Here is a 23918-nt window from a genome sequence, read left to right as displayed (position 1 = left end):
GTAGCCCAGGCTGGCCTTGAACTCAGAAATCGGCCTGCCTCTGCCTCCCGAGTGCTGGGACTAAAGGCGTGCGCCACCACGCCCGGCTTCTAGTCCTTTTTTATTTTGAGACAGAGCCTTACTAAGTTAACTCACCTGGTTTGGAACTCACCATGTAGCCTAGATGGCCCTGAACTCACGTCTTCCTACATCGGCGGCCCAGATGCTGAGTCACAGTTTTTTGTTTGTTTGTTTGTTTGGTTGGTTTGAGTTTTGGTTTATTGGGGGGGAGTTGTTTGTTTGTCTTGCTTTGCTTTGTTTTCCTGAGACCGAGTTTTTCTGTGTAGCTCTGGCTGTCCTGGAACTCACTCTGTAGACCAGGCTGGCCTCCACGGGATCACACGATTGAATCACTCTTGGCCTTTGAGAGGAGGCTAGAGATTGAGAACATGAATCCCGGCCTCCCTTGTTGATGTGTGCCAGGCATTCGACTCCCAAAAGCGGTGTTTTATTTTTAGGAAGGGCGGGTGGGAGACAGGCTCTCATGCACTGCCATGCCGTGCCTGGCTGCACGCAGCCTGGGGCTGGGGATTGAATTCCGGGCTCTGCTAGACAAGCGCTCTCTCGGAGCTGAGCCTCATCTTCAGCCCCAAAGCATTTGCTCATCAGCACTTAGATCCTGAGGCCCAGGGAGACGTAGCACAGGGTACCTCACCCCGGGTGACAGCCACACTGTGTACCCCATATCCCAACAGTACCTACACGTGTTCCTGAATGAGGTGACCGTGCTGGTCCCCGTGCTGAATGAGGCCAAGCACTCCTTTGCCCTCTACACCCCCGAGAGGACGAGACAGAGGTGGCCCGTACGCCTGGCTGCCGCCACAGAGCAAGACATGAATGACTGGGTGAGTGATTGGGGGGGGTCTTCATGGGCTTAGCGAGAAGAGACCTGCACCCAGGCCTCATTCTGCCCAGCATTGACCGGCTCTGTACCCATGCCAGCTTGCCCTGCTTAGCCTGTCCTGCTGCGAGAGCCGGAAGGTCCATGGACGCCCATCCCTGCAGGCCATCTGGTCTGTCACTTGCAAGGGTGACATCTTTGTGAGCGAGCCCAGCCCAGACCTGGAAGCCCGTGAGCGCCTGCTGCCCTGCGACCAGATGTGAGTGGGCCTCTGTGCCCTAAATGGATCTGGTGCCCCATCCCTCCCCTCCCCACAGCCCAGACCCCAGGAGCTTGTGTTCCTGAAAAGGGGTCCCCTAGTGGGACCTGAACCCACACTCCACAACTTCTCACTGACTAGCCAGAAAGGCGGTTAGATGCTTTTCTAGCCACCAAAACCCACTGGGCCTGTTTGAGGCTGGGCTTGGAGATCAGTTGGTACCCACCAAGGAGCTTTGGAGTAGCCTAGAGTACTTGGAGTGGTTAATGGGATCTAGTCCCAGCCCCAAGCGGCTTCAAGGGCCAGATCAGAGAAACCACATCTCCTTTACCAGATCTGAACCCAGGGGCTCTGCTGAGACCCTGCAGTATGGGGGCCCTGGAAGCAGAGAGGAGAGGGAGGAGCTTGGTGTGTGTCTTAAGGGTGGAAGTCTCTGAAGTGGAGTAGTGACAAGCTCATGGGAGTGGGGATGGGCACCCATTGCCTTCGGATATTGGGGATCCTGGAGCCTCTGTTCCAGAGTTCCTCTGTTGGGGCATTTAAAATCATGGTGCAAGGGGGGTAGTTCTGTTGTTATGAGTGTTTGCCTAACTGGGCAGTGGTGGTGCATGCTTTAATCCCAGCACTTGGAAGGCAGAGGCAGGCAGATTTCTGAGTTCAAGGCCAGCCTGGTCTACAGAGTGAGTTCCAGGACAGCCAGGGCTATACAGAGAAACCCTGTCTCAGAAAAAAAAAAAAAAAAGAAAAGAATAAGAGTGTTTGCCTAATCTGTTAGGAACGTTGGGTTCATCCCCCAGTACCCCATAAACTGAGTGAATTTGAGGACATCCTGGGATCCGTGAGATATGATACAAGAAATTCTAAAGGGACAGGTAGGAGCTCTGACTTCTAGATGATCACAGTCAGCCCAGAATCATAGACTGAAGTCGCCATGCACACTCTCACCTCCTGGTGGCAGAGGGAGAGCCTACAGAAAACCAACCTAGTCTCCTGCGTAGGAGGTGGCTGTCCCTGGGTAGCCTCCCTGGGATGGCTTGGGAGCCAGCTGGCTACGCTGTCCCTCTGTCCCTCGCGCAGAGGATTAAACGGCACGTTCCTTGCTGTGTGCTTTGACCTTTAAGCCTGGCTGCTCCTAGCACACTGACCAATCCCGACTCCACTTCCCAGCTCTGAGAGGGGACCATTGTGGGTTAGACTCTTGTCTTGCCCCATGGTCAGTGTGGCCCAGCGGGGGGCGAGGGGAACAAGCTCTCAGGGACACCCTACCTCTTATATCACGTCCTCTCCAGAACTGGTTGACTCAAACAGGAGCCAAGTGGGTTGGTTGTCTCTTCTTCGGCCTGGAGGTCTCAGACTTGTAGTATTTGACCATGTGAGGTCTAACTCCAGGGTGGGTGACTGGTTGAACAATGGGGCTAAGGGGCTTTTATCACCCCTGCAGGTTTTGGCGACAGATGGGAGGCCACTTGCGGATCATAGAGGCCAACAGCCGAGGCGTGGTATGGGGCATTGGCTATGATCACACGGCCTGGGTGTACACCGGTGGCTATGGCGGCGGTTGCTTCCAAGGTGAGGGTGGCTCTGAGCACCTGAGCCTGGCCAGATTAACTCCCAGAACCTTCTGGGCCTGACCTCCCCTAATCCCCACCTGGCTACCCTTCCCAGTGCCCAGGGCTGCTGTCCCAGCGCAGACACTTAACAGCTGGCTGACAGGTGACCTTCACCACTGCCAGCCTCCACAGAGGGCAGTCTCAGGCCAATTCACGGGGCTCGAGAACCCAGAGAATAGGCCTAGCCTCTGAAATGCCCTCTGGGATCCCAGCAGCAGAACGGAGGAAGCTGAAGGTTCTAGAACAGCAGCTATCAGGGTCCTCTAGTGTGTTCAGCACCTCACTTCATAGATGAAGCCACGGGGTGCACCCCTGTTCCCCAACTGTGCCAAATCCCAGAGTCTTTAGGAAGAGCAAATCACCCCCAACCGTAGGGATCCTCAAGTTTAGGGTGGAAAGCAGAGACAAAAGCAGACTTTGAGATAGACTGTTCTGTGCCACAGTCCCAATACTGTACCTTAGGGTGGGGCTGCATCTGACCCTGGAGAACTGTGGTCCACTAAGACCACAGGAATCTACAGTCTCACAGGCCAAGAGCTTCCCTGACCTTGTGGCAGGAACCACTTCTGGTCTCTGTCCTGCCTTCGAGGACTTTCAGGCTCTCAGAGGTTATATGTGTGGGCCAAGGTAGCTTTGCTAATAAGGTAAGCCAGGCAGGCACCTGCTGGGTATGAGAGAGAAGACAGCAGGGCAAAGATGAGGCCTCAGTCAGAACAGAGGGGGGCTGGTTGGGTAGCCTGCCTTTATTCACTACTAGCACTTGGGAAGCAGGAGCCAGCAGATCTCTGTACGTTTGAGGCCAATCTGGGGCATACAGTGACACCCTGCGGCAGATTTCTCCCATGGAAGCCATGCAGCCCCAGAGAAGCTAAGGAACACAGAGGGGAGAGACACCTAAGCAAAGCTGGTTCCTCTAAGATCAAATAACCCATCTCAGCTGCCCTGGCTCTGGTCTGCCCTCCCAGTGTGTTTTCCACTGGGCCAAGATTCTTCAGGCAGAAAGGCCAAGTCCCTGGCAGCCTTGGCGCTAATATGGCCTGGGTGCCAGCAGCCTCTTGTCCTCTCACGCCTAGGCCTGGCCAGCAGCACCAGCAACATTTATACACAGTCAGATGTGAAGAATGTCTGCATCTATGAGAACCAGCGTTGGAACCCTGTCACGGGCTATACGAGCAGGTGAGTGGACTGGGTGTCAGGTGAGGGTGCTGTCCGGCCCAGGCCACAGACCCAACGAAAGCTGACGGCAGTGTTCAGCATAGCCTGGAGCTGGTGTCAGGTCCCCAGCCTGGAGTAACAGGATCGCATTTGTTTTTTAGGAGTGTGTGTGTGTGTGTGTGTGTGTGTGTACATGGTGTTCATGGGAACCATGCACATTTGTGTGTGTGCATGTGCATTCAGAGGCCAGAGATCATGCTCAGGTATACTCCGTACCTCCCCAGTGCTGGGATTTCAAGGACATACCACCATACCCAGGTTTTTTTTTTTTTTTTTCCTCTAAGATTTNTTTTGTTTTTAAGTGTGTGTGTGTGTGTGTGTGTGTGTGTGTGTGTGTGTGTGTGTCTGTGTGGTGTGTATAAGCTCAGATGTCTGTGGCGGCCTGAAGAGTGTTAGATCCTCAGAGCAGGAGTTGCAGGGAGTTGTGAGCCTCTTAACATGGGTACTGGGAACCAAACTCAGGTCCTCAGCGAGAGCAAGCCATGCTTAGTCACTGAGCCATCTCCAGCCCGGCCCAGCTCTTTCACTTGGGTTCTGTGGGTTGAAATTGATTCATCACGCTTGCAAGGCAAGCATTTTATCAAGTGCCCTCTCTCTCCAGACGCTTCCCTTTATTTTATTATCAGACCGCATCTCCATAAAGAGATTGCTAAGTGGTTAAGAGTGCAAAATTACTCTTGCCAAAGACCTGATTTTGTTTGCCATATCAGCTGCTAACCTGACTCCCTCTGGTGCCTGCTCCAGGGGATCTGGTGCCCTCTTCTGGCCTTTTCAGATACTGCACACATGGCATATTCATACACATACAGGCATACACACATCCACATATGTAACATTCTTTATTAATCTATGGGTTGGAGAGAGAGCACAGCAGCTAAGGGTGCATAATGCCCTCGCAGGGGACCTGAGTTTGCTTCCCAGCACCCACAGACAGTTCACAACTGCCTGTAATGTTATCACCAGGGGACCCAATGCCTGCCTCCACACTGGATTCCACAGTCGTCTACACAGGCACCCAAACACACACCACCACCCCCCCCCCATACACACTCAATTAAAAATGCAATTGTTCATTTGTTGGAGACAGGGTTTCTCTGTATAGCCCTGGCTGTCCTGGAACTTACTCTGTGGAGCAGGCTGGCCTCAAACTCAGAGATCTGCCTGCCTCTGCCTCCCAAGTGCTGGGATTAAAGGCATGCGCCACAACTGCCCAGCTAGGAATACATTTTTTAAAATTTTAAAATTAGTCTCCTTTCCCCAGACTTTTTAAGATGGCTACTATGAGTGGCTCCTGTCCTTCCAGGAAGCTGAAGCAGGAGGATCTTTGTTTGTTTGTTTGTTTGTTTTTTCAAGACAGGGTTTCTCTGTGTAGTCCTGGCTGCCCTGGAACTCACTCTGTAGACCAGGCTGGCCTTGAAATCCGCCTGCCTCTGCCTCCCGAGTGCTGGGATTAAAGGCATGCGCCACCACGCCCGGCTCAGGAGGATCTTTGTAAATTCAAGCCAGTTTGGATCACCTCATATGTTTCAGGACAGATTCTCTCTCACAAAACAACAAAAGCAAAAACCTTTTAGAGAAATCTTATCAGCAGGCAGTCACAGTTCCCCAGATCACTCCGCTTAGGGACTGTCACACGGAAGCCGACACACACGCAGCTTGTAATAGCGGGACACCAACATGTCTCCATAAACCTGCTATGTGGACACTGGAGTTTGGCGTCCCAGGAGCTGAGGTTACAAGTGTGGGCCACCGCCCAGCTTTTACTGTCCTTGCTGGCTGCATTGCTTCTGGGTCTGTGCGGAGGTGGGGTGTCATGGTGGAAGGGTAGAGAGAGGAAGACTGCTCTCCTGGATCCAGGAAACAGAGAGGCAGCGGGAGGAGTCCTCAGCAAGGGTAACCAGGACAACACATGTCCTGTGACCGCGGTCCTCCTACCAAGCCCCGCTCCCTGAGTGTCACCGTCTCCTTGTGGTCAGTTCAGATCTTGAATCCATCAGTAGATTATGTCAGAGCCTTCATGGTCTAAATAGCTTCTGGGAATGCTCAAAAGGACAGTTTGGTAAACTCTTAGGTATCTATCTGTTCAAGTTGGCCAGGGCTATATAGAGGAACTCTGTCTCAGAACAAAACAAAAGATATAACCATCATTTCCAGCTAAGGTCACATCTGTGGTTACTGGGAGAGGGGGCTGCGGCATCCTAGGGTTGGAGGCATAAGGGAAAGAGCTGACTCGCAGATCACACGGTGAGCCCTGGCTTCAGTAGATGGGTTGGTTGCTGCGACCCAGGCACTGTGGCAACACAGGGTGACTCCAGCTGGTCTCGCTACCCTGGGAGAATTCTGGTGGGTCTAGAGGTGGCTTTGTTCAGGTAGTTCTGCCATGTCCCCAGCCATGAGGTGTGAGCCTCATGGAGTGAGCCAGGAGTGTCAGGGCAGGATATGTTCTGCCTCCTCTGCCATCAACCGCTATCTGTTGTCCTACAGGGGTCTACCCACTGACCGGTTCATGTGGAGTGATGTCACGGGACTACAAGAATGTACCAAGGCCAGCGCAAAACCCCCATCGCTGCAGTGGACTTGGGTGAGTCCTGCCTCCCTCTCTGTGTGTAGGGTCCTATGCCCCAGGTTTCTAATTGGTCTGTGGGTTTGGGGGGGGGGTGTGTGTGAGGCTCAGGGACTCACACTGAGTCTCTCTTCCTAGGTCTCTGACTGGTATGTGGACTTCAGTGTCCCCGGAGGCACCGATCAGGAAGGATGGCAGTATGCCAGCGATTTCCCCGCGTGAGCATCTCTCCGTGCCCTGAGCCTCTGGGGCTGGGTCCCTCTGCCCCAGCCTGGCTGATTAGGCAGAACCCGCCCCAACGTTGTTCCCTGAGCTGCAGCTTCAGGGTTGGAGTGCGTGCTTGGCAGGCGATGGGAAGGGCAGCAGGAGGGAAATTATTCCTGCTGGAGGGGCAGCAGGCGTCCTTCGGAGTGAGGCAGCAGGCATCCTGGCAAGTCAGGCAGGCTGAGGCAACTGGGCACAAGGTGAAGCAGGTGGTATGCTAGGCCTGGTAGGTGGCTAGGCTGGCAAAGGGCAACTTGCCTTGCAAGCATGGGGCCTGGGTGTGATCCCTTTAATCCACTCACACGCCTGTAATCCCAGCTCTGGGGAGGTGGGGGCGGGAGGCTCTCAGGGATCCATAACCAGGCTACCATGTCTCAAAAGTGGGGGTGGGTGGGGTAGAGAGTGCCTGAGGAATGGCAGCCAAGGCTGTCCTCCGTGTACACGCACATGTGCATGCACACAGACACCTGCAAACACAAGAGGATGGTAAGTCAGGAAGTTGAGACTGGTGGCTATCACACTGTACTGAGAGCCCATGAGGCTGGTTCAGGCCCCGTACAGTGCAGAGGTCAGAAGACAAATGAACCAGGAGAACCTAAGCCGGGCTCCATCTGGGTGGCTTCTGAGCGGACGAGGGCGAGAGTCCAGGCTATCCCCGGAGGCAGCAGTGAGGTCTCTCAGATGGACTCTCCAGCCCTCCACTAGACTGAAGGCTGCCCTTCCCCCAGCATACTTTGATAGTAACTGGGGAGGGGTCAGGCCCTGGGGCCTCTGAGCCTGACACTCTGGATGGCAGCTGCTGTGCCCAGGCCTCAGGACCCTTGAAAGCTACATTTCAGCCCCTGACCACACTGGGGCAGCTAGGAGAACTGTACACAGCCACAGCTAATCCTCTGCTCGTGTGACTGATAGTTGAGAAAAATGTATGCAGTTTCACTCTCTAGAATGTTCCATGAAGTGAACTTGATTGCACCATTTCTTCTTCCTCTGGCAGCTCTTACCATGGGTACAAAACCATGAAGGATTTTGTCAGGAGAAGGTGCTGGGCCAGGTGAGAGACAGGACCCTCAGGGTGGTGGGGTCAGGCCCCATTCTTCTTCTACGCTCAGGGAAGGGGACACTGGTCTCTCCTGAGCCAGAACTGCTGGCCTCTGACTTAAGTCCCCAGGAAAGAAGCAGGGAGGGAGAAACCAGAGTCAAAGTAAATGTCAGCCCAGGAAATGCCTGCGGGCTCCCTGCGCTCTGCCTTCTGAAGTTTGTTCTGAAGAACAAATAAGACAAATGTCACTGGCTGGACTCTGCCCATAGGTTGGAGGCTGAGCTGGGGGTGGGGGTAGGGCAGCAGACAGAGAAGAATGTATCATTCCCATCCACTGGGTGCCCCGCCCCCTCCCCCAGTCCAGAAGCCTGCCATCTACCCCTAGCCTTGACAGGGTGGTCCATCTCAGCTTCTGCACGCTTCCCTGCACAGAAAATGCAAGCTGGTGACCAGTGGGCCGTGGCTGGAGGTGGCCCCCATCGCCCTCAGCGACGTGTCCATCATCCCAGAGAGTGCACATGCTGACGGGAGAGGGCACAATGTTGCACTATGGGCCGTCAGTGACAAGGGGGACGTCCTGTGCCGCCTGGGTGTGTCTGAACTCAACCCCGCGGTGAGCACCGGCCCCTTGCCTTTTTGGGATTGTCCCTGGTTTTGTAGAATATTTGAGTTTTACTTGAGAGGCCCCTGGCCTCAGGTTTTCTCAGACCTACCCAGAATGGGTCTCTGGGGTAGTAGAACATCCTATGTAATCCAAATGAGGCAGGCAGTGCCAAGGGTGAGATTGGCACGGAGGGTTGCCATCTCTCTAGGCCCGGAGGCAATAGGGGTGGCATGGGGGTTCCTTAGCACCCTTGATGATGTACACATGGTGTTATCTCTCCTTTGAGCCTAAGTCCAAGCCTTCAACAGTAGACCACGGTCACACTGTAGCTAGGGCTGTGTCAGACCAGGCTAGGCCCTTGACGTCCTTCACCGCTCAGGCAGGCTTTGAGTCTCAGCCTCAGAGGAGAGAGAGAGGGGACAGACGGTCCCATTGGCCCCTCCGAATCTCCTCACCCATCCATCTCCAGGGCTCTTCCTGGCTGCATATTGGCACTGACCAGCCCTTCGCCTCTGTCTCCATCGGAGCCTGCTATCAGGTGTGGGCTGTGGCCAGGGACGGCTCTGCATTCTACCGGGGCTCCGTGTCTCCCTCCCAGCCAGCTGGTGAGTGACACCTACCCCCACATCCCTACTCTGGTGGAAGCGGGGGTTTCTGTTAAGATAGCCATGTCGCTTATTCAGTTCAGAGGACATCTTCTGGAACAGTCCAGGGTAGGAGTTGGGCTCCTCCACCAGAGGCCAACTCCTCCACACAGCAACAGCCTGGGACATCACCCCTGGGGAGGGCTCCTGAGCTGTGGTATCTCAGGGGGCAAGAGCTACTCTGCTCTGTTCTTTGCCAGGATTTGCAGGGAATTGAAGGGCAGGCACTGGGTTCATTTCCTACCCACGTGCCAGGCTGGGCACCTTCATGTCACCTGGATGCAGTGGGCTTATTATCAGAACCCAGGCTGGACCCCTGAAGGACCCTGGGCAAACCTGGAATACTGGGGGGTTGGCAGAGCCTGAGGTGGCCTTACATGACCCTCATCTCATACACTGAGCCCCAGCCACACATTTGTTCAGCTGGGGTTGAGGGCGGGCTGCAGGGACTCAGAGCGTTAGAGCACTAGATAGGCCTGGGTCTGTGCTCACAGGTGTGGGGTCTCCCGGTAACCTCCTGACTCAGCTTTCCCAACAGGTGACTGCTGGTACCACATCCCCTCCCCTCCCAAGCAGAAGCTGACACAGGTGTCTGTGGGCCAGACATCCGTTTATGCCTTGGACGAAAATGGCAAGTTATTGGAGTGTCTGTGTGGTCACAGGGGAGGATAGGGTCCCACGGTTATGCAGTTGGATCATGACCAGGCCATAAGTAGACTGGGATGTCATCCCTTCTCAAAGCATCCTTTAGAAGTATCCAGGCTGTTAAGGTCACCCTCCTGCATCGTCTTCACCATGGAGACAGGATACTGGAGCTCAGTTTAAGCCGTGTCAGAAGCCACCCAGGGCCTGGACCGAGTCAGAACAGCAAAGCCCCTGGGACCCCTACATGAAACCAGAAGCATCAGCTCAGAGCAAGCCTTACTCAGTTTGTGACACCCAGGCCCAGATGCATCCAGAACAGTGGTTCTCAACCTGTGGGTCGTGACTAAGACCATCGGGGGGGATCCCAGATAATCCCATGCTTTATAACCACAAAATTACAGTTATGAAGTAGCAACGAGAATTTTATGTTTGGGGTCACCACAACTGTATTGAAGGGTCACAACATCATCTAGAAAATTCCACCTGTATGGAACACAGGAGCCCCATAGGCAGCACAGGGCTGGCTACTGGCCATCTCTGACACTCCCCCACCCCCTACCCCCGGTGTCACTTCACACAGGGCCTTGGCCCATTCCTCTCAGGACTGTACTAATCACATTGATGAGATGGGGGGAGGGAGGATGGCTGGCTGGCTAGGTGCCATGGGGCACAAGCCTGTAATCCTAGCACTTGGGAGGCAGAGGCAGGAAGATCAGACGTTCAGGCCATCCCAGTTACATAGGAAGTTCAAGGCAAGCCTAGAACACAGGAGACCCTGTCTCAAACTTTGAAGACAGGTATGGTGGGGGCATGCCTTATAATCCTGTACTGGGAAAGCTAAGTCAAAAAGGATCAAGTTTGAGGCTGTCCTGAGCTACATAGTGAGACCCCGTCTCAGAAAACCCAGAGAAAACACCCAGCTCTGTTGGTGGAACACCTGCCTCAAACACACATAGCCCTGAGCCCAGTCCCTAGCCCTGCATGGGCTGGGTGTGGTGTGGTATGCATACCTGTGATCTCAATCCTGGGAGATGGAGGCAACAGGATCACGAGTTCGAAACAAGCCTGGGCTGAGACTGAAAGAGAACAAAGAAAACAAAACCAAAAACCCCACAAAAAAACAAAACATCAACAACAAAAGCCAGTTTTAGAGTCCAGGATTTGCCTCCAGAGCCAGTTCTCTCTTTATTTGCTTAAGGCATCCTTTGTCCTCAGCTTCAGCCTCAGCAGAAAGGCTAGGGCTGTGAGCCCCTAAAGGCACAGAGGGATGTTTATGGAGCCTACCACACAGAGAGACAGGTCTGTCTGTAGCCCAGGCTCCAGGCTGTAGGTCATCCAAGAGAGCCCTTGGGTGTGAAGGATTGGGAGGGGAGAAAAGCTGGGGAATGACCCCACAGCACGCCAAGATGGGCCGAAAGGACTTGTCTGATGACTTTGGTTGCCTCCCTCCCCAGGGAACCTGTGGTACCGAGCAGGGATCACCCCCAGCTACCCGCAGGGCTCCAGCTGGGAGCATGTATCCAACAATGTACGCAAAGTGTCCGTGGGACCCCTGGACCAGGTGAGGTAGAGGAGATCAGGTTACTTGGCTGTGGGAAGAAGGGTCCCCTCTCTGGTCTCCCCCTTCTGTATCCAGCTGCCCCAACAAAAGTCTGTTCCAGGTCTGGGTGATTGCCAACAAAGTCCAGGGGAGCCATGGCCTGAGCCGGGGGACGGTGTGTCGTCGCATGGGTGTCCAGCCTCGGGAGCCCAAGGGACAGGGCTGGGACTATGGCATTGGCGTGAGTGCAGTGGAAATCTGGGACTGTTCTGTCACACTGTTCATGCATGGGAGTTTGTGGGAGAGCTTTTGGTGGGATACTTAAATCCTAACTGACACGGCTTTCTGACTGTAGGGAGGCTGGGACCACATCTCTGTCCGGGCCAACGCCACCAGGGTCCCAAGGAACATGTCCAGGGATCGGGAGGTCCGTGGTCCAGGTCCTGTTTGCTGCTGAGGCCACTCCTCACCTGGAGGCAAGGATGGTTTGAGCCTGCAGAACCAGAACTCAATCCTTCCTTGTGCTGTATGGGAGGGCATCACCCAGGGCCCCACACCCAAGGAATCAGGTCAGAGTCAGCCATTTCTGCAGCACTGGCAAAATACCAGAGATGTGAAACTGCAGGGGGCGGGGGGGGGGGGCGCTCCCACGCATGTTCTGAGTCTGTGAGGGAGGGATGCTGCGGGGAAGAGCCGTGGTAACTACTGTCTGGGTCCCTCAGCCCCGGTGGTCCCTGCCTGCAATACCTCCCATCTTTCCAGGCCAGGAACTCAGAGCCCTCCATAAATTCTGGCCCTAGAGAGGCAGAGGCAGGGAGGACCCTTCCACACCTAGAGACCCCAAATCACCTCCAGGAAAAATAACAGTGGGGTTCAGGTTCCCAGGCATCAGTCTGGTCACTCCTCAGCAGGTTTTCCAAATGGAGTTTTGCTTCAAAAGTTAAGCAAAGGGCTGGAAACTGAGGCAGGAGGATCGTGAGTTTGAGACTACCCAGGACTACATAGCAAGACTGTCACAAAAATCAATATCTAGATAAATACATCAGGCACGCCATGTCTGTACCCTGAAGGTGAAGGCAAGATCAGGAATTGAAGGGTATCCTCAGGCTCCATAATAAGTTTGAGGCCAGCCTGGACTATCTAAGACCCCGCCTCAATCTACCAAGATGGGTACAGGTTGTATCCTGGAGGTTTGGGGGTCCCTCCCGTGGCACACTGGAAGGGTAGTTTCCTTGTGGAGAGTCAGCGTTGTGAACTCCAGTGTCGGCCCTCCTTCAGGAAGGGGGCAGGCAGGGTCTGCTTGCACAGGACTGTGAGTGTTGCAGGACTGTGTTGCAGGATGGCCAGGTCTGGGTGCAGGCAGCTTGCACTTTGGATTTGAAGGAGGAAATCTGTGTCCCGTGGAGAGGGACTGGCCCATGGCAAACGTGTGCCCCAGCAGGTGATGCCTCATGCGTCAGACGCCGCCCAGGAGGGCCAGAGCCAAGCCCCACTCTACTTATTTAGAGACAGGACAGAGCCCTAACTGGTTTGTCCCAGAATCCTCCCCGTGTGATGTCCTGGTCAGGAGGGGTATTCCCCAGAAGCTAAGAGGGCACTACTCTGGGGTCCCAAGGACAGGAGTGGCTCCATCTCCTCCGCATTTCCAGAAGTGGGAGCAGATACACCCACGTGCAGAGAGGCGTCAAGGGGTTGCCCTGATGTCAGTGTCAGGATCCCAAGGGGGCATCAGGGTCTGTCCCCAGCGGCCGTGACCTCCGTGTTCTTCTGCACATGTTTCTCAGCTGAGCACCGCCAGAGTGTCACCAGGGTGACGCACCCTCTCGCTGCTGAGCACCAACCATTCACTCCATCAGTGGCAACAAACTGTCTACACTCCCCAGATGTTCTATTTAATAAAAATTTATACCACAGCGTGACTGACAGATTTTTTTTTTTTTTTATTGAGCATTTGTGTTACAGAGGCACAGGTCTCTGGGCACCCATTCCTAGGACCAGAGTACAATGGCTGTGAAGTCTTTTCATTTTAAGGTACAGCTGGCAATTTTACTAGTACTCAGGGAACTAGGGGAAAAATAGCCAGTCCAGGTCACTTAAGGGACATTGTCACTGAGGTGACAGGCAAGGCGCAGGCCCTGCTGTTCCTCATGGCTTTTTTCCTGAGGCGTCACATGTCAGGTTTCTCTGCTTGCGCTGATGTGAGGTTGGTGAGAGCTGGAGGCCCAGGGCAAGTCTCTCCATGTACAGAGGTTCAGTGGTCCTCTTCATAAAGGCCCTACCTGGTTCCCACACCAGAGCCTTGGTGTTCCGTTCGAGGGGCAGCTCCAGCCCTCTTGCCCAGGGGCTTAAATAAACTCTGCCCCATTATCCAGTAGGACAGAAGAGAGCACACTAGCGGCATAGACTGGTCGGTAGAGACTTGCTGAAGATGCTCTAAGCCCCGGGTTCAGTTCCCATCACTGTCTAAACTGGGTGTGGAGGTACATACCTCGGTCCCAGCACTCGAGATCGAGGCGGAAGTTCATCATCCTTCCCCACGGAGTAAGTTAGAGGTCAACCTATGCTCCAGTTCCAAAAAAAAGGAGCACCCAGGGCTTGGGACAGGGAGACAGAGCAACAGGGCTTCCTGCTATCCCAGACTCCTAACGGGACTGGAGTCTCTAAAGATCCTTTGTAATGCGGCCAAGGGACATGTAGGTCCTGTCTGTCACCAGTAAAGAACTGGACAGCTAGGCCCATGTCACCCCCTGGGAAGCAGGGGTGTACAAAAGGCAGCTTGTGGGGGACAAAGCCACGAGGCTGAGGTCCCACCAAACAGAGACCCTGGACAGCCCTGGGCGGTAGCATAGCAAGGTAGATATCTGGGCTTTGTCTTTCCAGCTTGGAGTCATGCCTGGCCTCCGCTCACACTGGCAAATTCCCTGACCTTTCCCAGTAGCCGTCCCTAGTCTCTACCTGACCTACGGACGATCTAGGAAGGGACCAGACCAGGACTGGAAAGCTATACAAATCAAGTCTCACCAGGATAAGGAGACCAACACCCCCAGGCCTAGTGTATCTATTATCTTTTTATTTCGAGTACCAGGGCTCTCCCCCTATCCTGTGTTCAGAGCACTTGGGGCAGAGGGAGGGGCTGAGGCAGGAGGATGGACCAAGCACACGTTCAAAAAATCAGTTTAGGGCTAGCCTGAGCTACATAGTGAGAGACTCCTGTCATTCTAAAGGTGGGTGTGGGGCGTATAGGCCCCAAGGAACTCCAGGTCAGTTCTGGGCAGAGAGACAAGGGAGGAAGGAAGAGGCCAAGGACAAGTGACAGCAAAGTAGTCTGAAGTGAAGCCCGGCAGAGCCAGTGGGGCAGGAACGCCCCGGGACGGAAGCTGGGCTTGAGGCTGCCGGGCTGCCAACCACTCACCCTCCTTATTAATGAGCAGGTTGGGGGAGGGACATGCCGGTCTCTCCAGCTTCCACCTCAGAGAAAACACCAAAGGTACCAAGAGCTAAGCCCAGGGGCCAACCAAGAACACTGTGAGGTACCAAGCACGGGGGGAAACCTCAATAATGGGGAGGGGGCGCCGTGGGAAGTCTATAAGAGGCCCAGGGCAAGTCTCTCCGTGTACGGAGGCTCAAGTGTCCTCTTCATAAAGGCCTGCCTTGTCTCCACACCGGGCCTCATATCCTTGGGGTAGGTTGTAGTCAGCCACAGCCTAGGCCACTGCAGCTTCTCTAGGAGAGAGAGAGAGAGAGAGAGAGAGAGAGAGAGAGAGAGAGAGAGAGAGAGAGATCTCATTTAAAGTCCTATGGGTGGGATTGGGCCTGGCTAGGCCTTTTTAACTCCAGTTGTTGAGTTGGGCCCAGGGGAATCCTATAAAATGAGGAAACAAGATGCCATCTTGGCTTTGCTGTATATTCCCTGAGGGATTGAGTGGCACTTTGGGTCCAGTTTCCCACAGCCCCACAATGTGGGATGGACCTTAGGCTCAGCAGTCGCAGGGACATTTGTAAGTCAAGTTTTTCCTGGAGTCGTCCCTTAGCCACCACACATGAATTGTTAAGGGAGGCAAGAACTGTCCCACCCCTGTGCATCCTTGGTCAAAGGGCAGCAAGGCCAGGTAGGCTTTCTCTGGAGAGTTGAAGGCCCAGATCACTCCCTTGTCCCCTGGGTGGCTAGGAAAAACTGCCACATGCTGGTGTCCGAGCTGAGTTTCAAGGAAAATGGAGGAACTGTGAGTCAACTTTGGGCTGGGAATGCAGCTCAGTTGCTAGAGAGCTTGCTGAATGCACACACACACAGCCCTTAGCTCAGTCCCCAGCGTGGCAACATGCCATGATGTATGCCTGTAATCCCAGCCCTAGAGAAGACGGAGGTGAGGAGAGTTCAAGGCCAGCTTGGGCCATGAGAGGGCTTTCGTCAACAACAAAAACCCCTCAGGGACCTCACTGGTGTCATTACCAGTCTGGGGCTTGCAGCACAGAGGGACCACAGCTGAGAAGAACAAGGGGGCTCCTCACTGCCAACCTGCCCCGGAGCCTGAGGCATGTGCTAGCTCCCCTCTCTGAAGCTGTGGATCTGTGTAGAGTAGCGTTGCAGGTGGCCTTGGGGCTGGTCCTCAGTGACACCAAGCATGGCCCCAGCTACCTGCTGCTGCTGCTGCTGCTGTTGCTGCTGCTGGTGATGGTAGTGCTGGTATAATTTAGGGCCTGGCGCAGGACCTGGTGCCTCCAGCCCCGGGAGGCGGCTGCTGGACATAGTAAGTATAGTGGCGGTCAGCGACTTGATATAGTTCTTGGCCAGCGTGAGGGTCTCAATCTTGGAGAGCTTCTTGTCAGCCCGCACATGCGGGATGACCTCGCGCAGTGCCTGGAAGGCATTGTTGAGTTTATGCATCCGCTGTCTCTCCCGCTCATTGCTCTCCAGCCGCCTCTGAACACTGTTCTCCCTGCGGCCACCAGACCCCTGTCGCCGGCGGCTGACCTCTCCCCGACCTCCGCTTGCACGCGCTGTCCTGCTCCGGAGACCCTTTGTCAACTCTGACCCCCCTGAGCCTGACTGGGGTCTGTCAGGCGTCTGCTCTCCTGGGGTGGCTTCTGCGTCCTGCATGGGTGTCCGGCGCCGAGGGGGCCGGTTCTTGGTCTTCATAGCTCCAGGCTGGTTTTCCCAGGAGGTGGTGGCTGGGTGAGGCCCTTCCAACTGAAATTCAGAACACAGCCCCTCTGCAGTCATTCAGTGTGGCCAGTGGACATGCGGCATGGCTGTCTCATTGCTTTCTTAGCCAGTGCAGCTGACCACTGGCGCTTAGTGGACACCTAGACGCTTCCCATCCACACTGAACCCTGAGTTGACTCACCTGTGCTCCCAAAGCCCTGGCTGAGTTCACACTGACCCACTTTTCTCTAACCTACCGTCCCTTCCTCCCTCCCCACTTATCTGGGAACCCATTTCGGGTCCCTTGCTCCTTACGGTTGCAAGGACCTCCTGAGCCTCGGTACTTGACAATTTGCTTAAACCACCCAGGAACAGGTCCCAACCCTGGCTTATGGGTTCCCCCCGACACTGTCATTTGTCCCAGACAGGCGGCACCCCTTAGACATCACGTTTACAGCTGGCCATGACACAGGTCCAGACATGACCAGAACCAGAACCTCAGTGAGTGCACACAGGACAGCTCACAGGTCAGACTGACAGTTGCCAAGGCCCTGCAGCAGCCCCCAGTTCTACCACGTGGACAGCACCAGCCAGTCTGAGTGGAAGCCACCATCCCATCTGTCTCTCTGTCTTCCCGTACAGCTGCCGGCCGTCTGATCAAGCTTCTGGGGTCCCCTCCCAGCAGACCTATATAGTTTCCCCAACCCCTTGGTTTACCTGGGGATCCGAGGCCGTTCGTGCAGAGGCTGCCCACGGGGGACAAGGACACGTAGCTTTAGCCACCACGGGCGGGGCTGCGGGAAGCATGTAAATGAGTTCGCTGGGCGGGGCCAGGGCGGCACCTGCGGCCACGCCCCTCGCTCTGAGGACCTGTGAGGACCCGCCTCCCCTTTCCTCCCTCCCGGGTCTGAGAGCAGGCGACCTCTCTGGGGACTTGCCAGGGCAGAGGGGGGGGGGGACCCCGGATCGCACCTGGCCAGGACACCTGGCCTTGGGGTTAAGAGTCAGAACAGAGTCTAGGATAAGCCACCCTGCATAGTCTTGCAGGAACCGTATCCACCTCCCTGAGCGAAGCTGGCAAGCTCTCTCCTTCCCTGCCCTGGAGCACCCTGGTTTCTCCGGCGGACTCTGCTAGCCCTAAGGGCTCAAGGACAGGGCTGTTCTTCTTTTTGTCTCCCCTTACTGAAATGGGGTGTATGGGGATGCCACCCATGTCACCAGAGCTCCTAGTAGCAGGGTGTCAGTCTTCAAGACTCAATCAGAAAACCAAACAAGCAAGCACATGGCTGCCTGCCTATCTGTTGCTAGCTCCTGCCTTGGTTTCCCGTGGTTACAAGGGAATTGCAATATAAAAGGTTATGGGGCAGTAAGATGCCTATGGGTAGAGGGGAAAATGCCAAGTCTGAGGAGCCTGGGACCCACAAAGTGGGAGGAGAGAACCAATTCCCCCACTCTATGTGAGTGTCATGTTGCTCACAGAAAACAGGTTTTCTTGCTAGCCTTTATCTGTGTGTCTATTTTTGGTATGTGCATGCTCCTAGGTCAGAGGGACAGCTTGCAGGAATCTGTTCTCTACTTCCACCACGTTGTGCCGGGGTCGAACTCAAGTCCTTAGGTTTGGCAGCACGTGACTTTACCAGCTGAGCCATTTTGCTAGCTGTAGCACTGGCTGCCCTGGTGCACCTGACCCTCCAGTGTCTCCTCTGCCTCCCAAGTGCTAGAACTGCAATTGGGTCATGGTACAATTCAACTAAAATGTGCTGAAAATATATATTCCTTAATCCAGTGAGTGCTGTAGTTACAGATGTGTGTTGGGGCAGTGTGGTGCTAGGGACCAAACCAGTGTTTCTTCACATGTGCTCAGCTCAGCTACATCCCTGGCTCTTTTTTATTTCCTATTAGAGACAGAGACTCCCAAGCCAAGGCTGTCCTTAGACTCATGGCTACCCTTCTGCCTCAGCCTCTTGCTGCAGGAATTATTAAGGGTAACTGGTCACTATGCTCAACTAATAGTAGTGTCCCCCCTTCCCCGTTAATAGGACAGGTCTAAACAACTCAGCCAGGACTCTCTGCATAGCTCTGGCTAAGTTCAGCAGGCTTGGGTCTCAGTACTTGTGACACAGTCATGTGGGCCATGGTTCTGGTAGAAAGCTGTCACCTCCCTCATGTCATTTGGACTTCAATGAAAGGACTGGGGGCGGGAGAAACTGAGACACCCCTATACTGCATAGAACTGCTACTGCTTTTTGAGACAGGACCTCATCCTACCAGAGCCTGGGCTGTTATGGACACATGACAATCCTCCTGCCTTACCACCCATCTGCTGGCATTAAAGGCACACACCATGCCAAACCCAGTGAAAGGCTGTTTTGTTTGGGGTGTGTGTGTGTTGTGGTACCCATGCATGTCCACAAGTGTAAGGTGTGAAGGTCAGAGTTCAACATCAACTGTCATCCTCGGGGCACCGGGTTTCTGTTTTGTTGAGGCGGGATCTCCCACTGGCCTAGAGTGCTAGGCTGGCCAGTGAGCCCCAGGGTCTGCTGCCTCTGCTCCCCCAGAACCGGACGACAGGCATACAGGCTCCACTCTACCCGACCTTTTGATTTTAAACATCATGGGTTTTAGAAACGGAACATAGGTTTTCTCAGCAAATAAGCCATTTCCCAGACAGAAAGGCTGGCTGTGACCTCTTGGAATAGCATGTGGGGCCTGGGCCAAGGCCAAATCCTTATAAGCCAAATCTCACTACAACTCCTCAGTAAGTACAAAGGCTTGGATTACAGAGCCCACAACCACACACGCACCAGACTCTGCAGTCCCCTGAGAATCACCCTCGTGCCTTAGGACCATGGGGAGCTCAGAGACCCACAGCACCAGGCCAAACCCGCACATGGAAAAAACAAGGAATAAATGTAGCAACAGAGATTATTATAAATATATAACTATATTTATTTTGAATATTAAATAGTTTTTAAATTACAAGCAATTTATTGAATCACACTAAGCTTCAATATACAGTAAAAATCTTACAATTTAAAAATGTACACAATTTAAACTCCAAGTTCATTAACTGCTATATTGCCATGAACCCCTTCTGATTGCGTGAAGTACAACCTGGTAGGTAGCAGGCCGTGGGTGTGACTGTCCCACCCAGATCCCTGGCGAGGATGGGATGAAACAGTGGGAACATGCACAAGACCCAGCCTCGCCTGAGCAGGCTTCAGTAACCAAACACCATATGTTCAGCCCCCGGGACGGACGGCCGTGGGTGACGCAATACTGCCAACACATCTTAAGAACTTATGTGTAAGTTAAACAGTTTCCTAAAAGCCAAGACTGGTGCCCCCGTTTGCTTCTGAAGAAATATTGAGATGTATGTTTGACGTAACTGTGTCTGCCCACTCTGACTAGAAGGTGGCTTCTCTCAAGGTGGGTGCTCTGAAGCATGGTACATAGAGCTGACACTTGGTCGCATCGGCGTTCTCAGGCTGAGGAGCTGCCTGTCTCTTTTCCTGGTCGTAGGGACAGACATGCAGTAGGTCACTAATTCTACAAATGCCCTATGGGAAGTACGGAAAAAGGGGAAGGTTTAAAAGGCATTGTACAGCAGGGAGACAGACCTCCTCAGAGAAACGCATCTCTCTAAAACCAGGCCTGCATGGCTGGAGGCCGGTTGCCATCGCACCCTTTCAATGAATGGCTTCTGGCCCAGACAGAGTCTCTCAGGGAGGGGGAACTACTTTTTTCTGACTTAGGTCATCTTCTAACAAATAGAAGCTATCAAGAGGGACTTGGAGGGCTCATTATTTTTATTAGAGGACTTAAAAGTCAGTTTCCAGTCTGGTAGGTGGAGGGTGAGCACTCAAGGGAGGGCAGAAAGAAAAGTCACCGAGCCCACCACATGCCAGCCACAGACACCACCGGCTCGTTTCACTGCTAACGTGAGTGACCAGGTTTGGAAAGCCCACCAAGGGCAACTAAGTTATCATTAAAAAATAAAACCAGCTGGGTATGGTGGCAGCATCAGGGGACAGAGGCAGGTGGATCTCTGAGTTTGAGGCCAGCCTGGACTATACAGCAAGCTCCAGAACAGCCATGGCTGCACAGAGAAACCCTATCTTGAAAAACAAAAAACAAAACCTAAACCAAAACAAAACCCACACTGGATGGCAAAGCACATGCTCACATTTAAAAAACGGGCTGAAGTTTAACCTACTGAAATTTCTGTATATTGCTTGAGATTTTGGGAGGATGTGTTGACGAGTGTTCTACAAAGTCTTCCCTTCCATGCAACGCCACAGAAGATCTACCCCACCCCACCCCAACTCAATATATAAAACGCTTTTATTTTGGCAATTTACGATGAGAACAATATAGATATAAATATAAAGGGAAATTGTATTGTTAAAATCCCCTCAGCATGGTGAAAGATGGCCAGCCCTCAAATGTCAGTAACTCTATCCCAGGCTGGCTGCGAAAGGAGGCTACACATATGGATCCACCTGACTGTAATCAGTGAATCTCAACTTCTGAAACCAAACCCTTATTATAATTACACCTCCTTCCTTTCTCAACTAAGACTGGTAGATAGAGGTAAAAATTAAATCAGAAAGTCCACACAGCAAAAATTCAGTTATGACAATTTTGGCAAAATTACTTTGAAATGCCCTGTTTTTAATATACATGTCACAAAGTCCAGTGCTTTCTACGGAGTCCAGGCAGCGCGGTCCGCACCAAGGATGGGGAAAGGAGACTCTCTTCTCCAACTTCTTCTGTTGATCGTAAAGTTATTGCTTAGTATAAAAATGCATGGATCGAATCCGAGTTGATAATAAAGGTCATAATTGTAGGTAAACTCACACCGACATTCACACTTGCACTCTGCAGGGGTCCACGTCCTTCTGATGGACAGCACGATGTCCTGGCCAGGGCCTGGACACTCATCCCATTATCACACTGGAGTCTGGACAGCAGGGGCAGCACCGGGGTATTTGGGGCAAGAAGCTCAGTGAGAAGAGCCACGCCAGCAGGTGCAGCTCCCGCCCAGCACAGCATCGCCACGCTGCCATGGCCACCAATAGTTGCTTGTCAAAGCAGACCTGCGGGGTAGGAAAGCGAGGTCTCCCTCCGTGTTGGGGACAGCAGACTCCTTCGATGATGTACTGAGGCTACACTGAAGATGTGAAATCCCTTTCAGAACAAGAGGAGAGCTGGGTGCTTGGTACAGAAAAGGGGCCATGAGGGCTGCTGAAGGCCCTGCTGGGGTCTCTGCCCTGCTACTTGCAGCTACAGGGGCTGACTGTATCCTGGGCGCTATGGCCTGGGATGGGAAGAACCCATCCCTGACATTTCCAAACAGCTCCCTCAGCGGCACCCAGAGTGGACAAACTGCTCTTCTCACTTACAGCTCTGTGGGGACCAATGTCTCAGAGGTCCCACCTGCCTGAGACACAGAGCTCCCGCAAGCTGGCCTCGGTGCAGAGCAAGTGGTGTGTGGCCTCATCTAGCCAGAAAAGGACCCTGGGCACTGAGTGATGGGTGCACCTCTTCAGGGATTTTTACCAAAAGAATTTCAAAGCACAAGAGGCAGGGCAGGCTGCCCAGAGAACCCACCTTATATAGAAACATGCTCGATGCAATCAACGAAACAGAAGAGCAGTTTTGGCCTCATCAACAACATGTCCTCTAAGGACATAAAGCGACCTAACTCCCAGAGTCAGAAGGCTCCGAGGGAAGGTCCCTGCGGACAGTTCCCACGGGTGGGCTAAGAAAGAAGAACACTCAAAATACCAAAGCTTTACAGTACCATGCAGAGCAGACACACAGGGAGACAGAGACAAAAACAAAACAAAAAGAAAAAAGAAAATCAAACCAGTGGACAGCACCAGCTTGACCTGCCATAGTTTCCTTGGATAATTTACGATGCTGTACAATATTGGGAGCTCAGAACACTCACCCACAGTGCAGTCAAAGAGCAATTAGTGATTTCCTAAAGACAATAAATATGGCTCACTTGTGAGCACTCCCTCCCCTGGTGCGCCCGCCCCTCTGTGGCACCTGTGTCGAGGCAGACATCCACACCCACACCCACACACAGACCCATGGCCCGAGGTGCTCAGGTCCTCCAACACTTGTGTGCCAGAGCAGTGTGGCAGTGTGGCCACTTCAGCAGGATGCCCAGCGAGAGCGCAGGAGCAGCCCAGGCGAGCGGGCAGACGAGCGCTGCAGAGGAAGTTGGCTTCCTGGCGTGGTGGCCCGGCTTTCCATCACTCCTGAGCCACTCACTGTCTGGTGCCAGTCAGCATGGAGTGGATGGCGTTGCTCAGGTGGACGAGCAGGAGCGCTGCTGGCTGGGAGAGTGTCTACAGCCACCTAGTCCTTGTCTCCGTCTTCACTGCTGCCTATGTCCAGACAGAAGCAACATAACAGCGCAGGTCAGATTTAAGAGCCAACTACCCAGACAGTGCCAGCATGGAGGCGAGCAGACCAGAACGGCAGGAAAAGGAAGCGTAGCTGGTGCCTTCCTGTGCTGCCCTGTCTTCCCTCCTTCCCACAACCTGCAGGGCTCTGCACACACAGGTGCTTGGCTCCCACAGAGACTCCATGGTCACACTCGGGCGCTGACCTGTACACCTGCCCCCAGAGATCCTCAGGCTCTGGCATTATCTCATCAGCACAGGTGAAAACCAAGTAAACAAAAGTGCTTTATATCCTACAGTTATTATTTGATCTGTAAACTTCAAGTAAAAAATGTACCTATTAATATTTATCTCCTGATCTTGGTATAGGGAAAGGGGCCCATATGTTCAGGTATTGCTACTTCAAATGGCCCCTGCTGTGAGTTCCCAGCTGGCCCTCCAGTATCGCACAGAGACCAAGACTTAATGGCAAAATCAACACTGCCGGGGAAGAGCCCACAAGGCTGGGCTCACGTCCAAACCACAGGTCAAGTGTGGCTAGAGCAGGTGCCTGTGCAGGGTGCTCCCTGGGGACAGATGTGTAACTTGAGGAAGCGGGGCTGGCAGCAAAGGGGAAAGGAAAAGACAGGGCAGAGCCCGCTCTGGGACCTCCAAGCTCTCCAGGGCCAGTCCATCAGGGTGGACAGAAATGGGCACTGGGAGTGAGCCCAGTGTGGGAGTGTGGCTGCATATGCACTGTCAGGCTGAGAGGGATGCACCAGGCCTATTATGTCAGCCACTTGGGGATCTAAGGCAGAAGACCTGAAAGTTAAAGTTCAAGGCCGAACTAGACTCCAAGAGTGAGTTCAAGGACAGTGAGGGCAATCTGGGGAGACTTTGTCTCATGAACAAAACAAAAAAAGACTTGGGGAGGAAGCTTAGTGGTAAAGTAGTGAGGAGCTGGGGGCGTGGCTCAGTGGTAGAGCCCCTGCCTAGAATCCCCCAGGGAGGGGCTGGGGCGTGGCTCAGTGGTAGAGCCCCTGCCTAGAATCCCCCAGGGAGGGCTGGGGGCGTGGCTCAGTGATAGAGCCCCTGCCTAGAATCCCCCAGTAAG

General features: G+C 53.7%; 3 protein-coding genes across 4 annotated transcripts in view; 1 reads left to right on the top strand and 2 right to left on the bottom strand.

Moving 5' to 3' along the window:
• Tecpr1 (tectonin beta-propeller repeat containing 1) overlaps positions 1–13179 on the top strand; it is a 29560-nt gene extending 16381 nt beyond the window's left edge. Inside the window, exons 13-25 of the mRNA XM_021161989.2 lie at positions 735–884; positions 982–1139; positions 2581–2708; positions 3823–3925; positions 6449–6545; positions 6666–6745; positions 7786–7842; positions 8263–8443; positions 8904–9039; positions 9617–9709; positions 11178–11284; positions 11385–11504; positions 11619–13179. Of these exons, the coding sequence (XP_021017648.1) occupies positions 735–884; positions 982–1139; positions 2581–2708; positions 3823–3925; positions 6449–6545; positions 6666–6745; positions 7786–7842; positions 8263–8443; positions 8904–9039; positions 9617–9709; positions 11178–11284; positions 11385–11504; positions 11619–11720 (1512 nt within the window). The 3' untranslated portion in view covers positions 11721–13179. The remainder of the gene's footprint in view (positions 1–734; positions 885–981; positions 1140–2580; positions 2709–3822; positions 3926–6448; positions 6546–6665; positions 6746–7785; positions 7843–8262; positions 8444–8903; positions 9040–9616; positions 9710–11177; positions 11285–11384; positions 11505–11618) is intronic.
• A 2282-nt stretch (positions 13180–15461) lies between these two features.
• Positions 15462–17190, bottom strand: Bhlha15 (basic helix-loop-helix family member a15). Its single transcript, XM_021163958.1, has 2 exons — positions 17124–17190; positions 15462–16451 (listed from the first exon to the last, which is right to left on the bottom strand). Exon 2 carries the CDS (start codon positions 16398–16400, stop codon positions 15804–15806), a length of 597 nt encoding a protein of 198 aa, XP_021019617.1. The 5' UTR covers positions 16401–16451; positions 17124–17190; the 3' UTR covers positions 15462–15803.
• Positions 17191–19331: 2141 nt separating this feature from the next.
• Positions 19332–23918, bottom strand: part of Lmtk2 (lemur tyrosine kinase 2) — a 91018-nt gene continuing 86431 nt past the window's right edge. For both annotated transcript variants that reach the window (XM_021162666.2, XM_021162667.2), the window contains exon 14: positions 19332–22807. In XM_021162666.2, coding sequence (XP_021018325.1) covers positions 22779–22807 — 29 coding nt within the window. In that variant the 3' untranslated portion in view covers positions 19332–22778. The remainder of the gene's footprint in view (positions 22808–23918) is intronic.

The sequence above is a fragment of the Mus caroli genome, chromosome 5, assembly GCF_900094665.2.
Source record: "Mus caroli chromosome 5, CAROLI_EIJ_v1.1, whole genome shotgun sequence".
Lineage (NCBI taxonomy): Eukaryota > Metazoa > Chordata > Mammalia > Rodentia > Muridae > Mus > Mus caroli.
The sequence above is the reverse complement of the archived record's forward strand: the minus strand, read 5'-3'. Positions and strand labels throughout refer to the sequence as shown.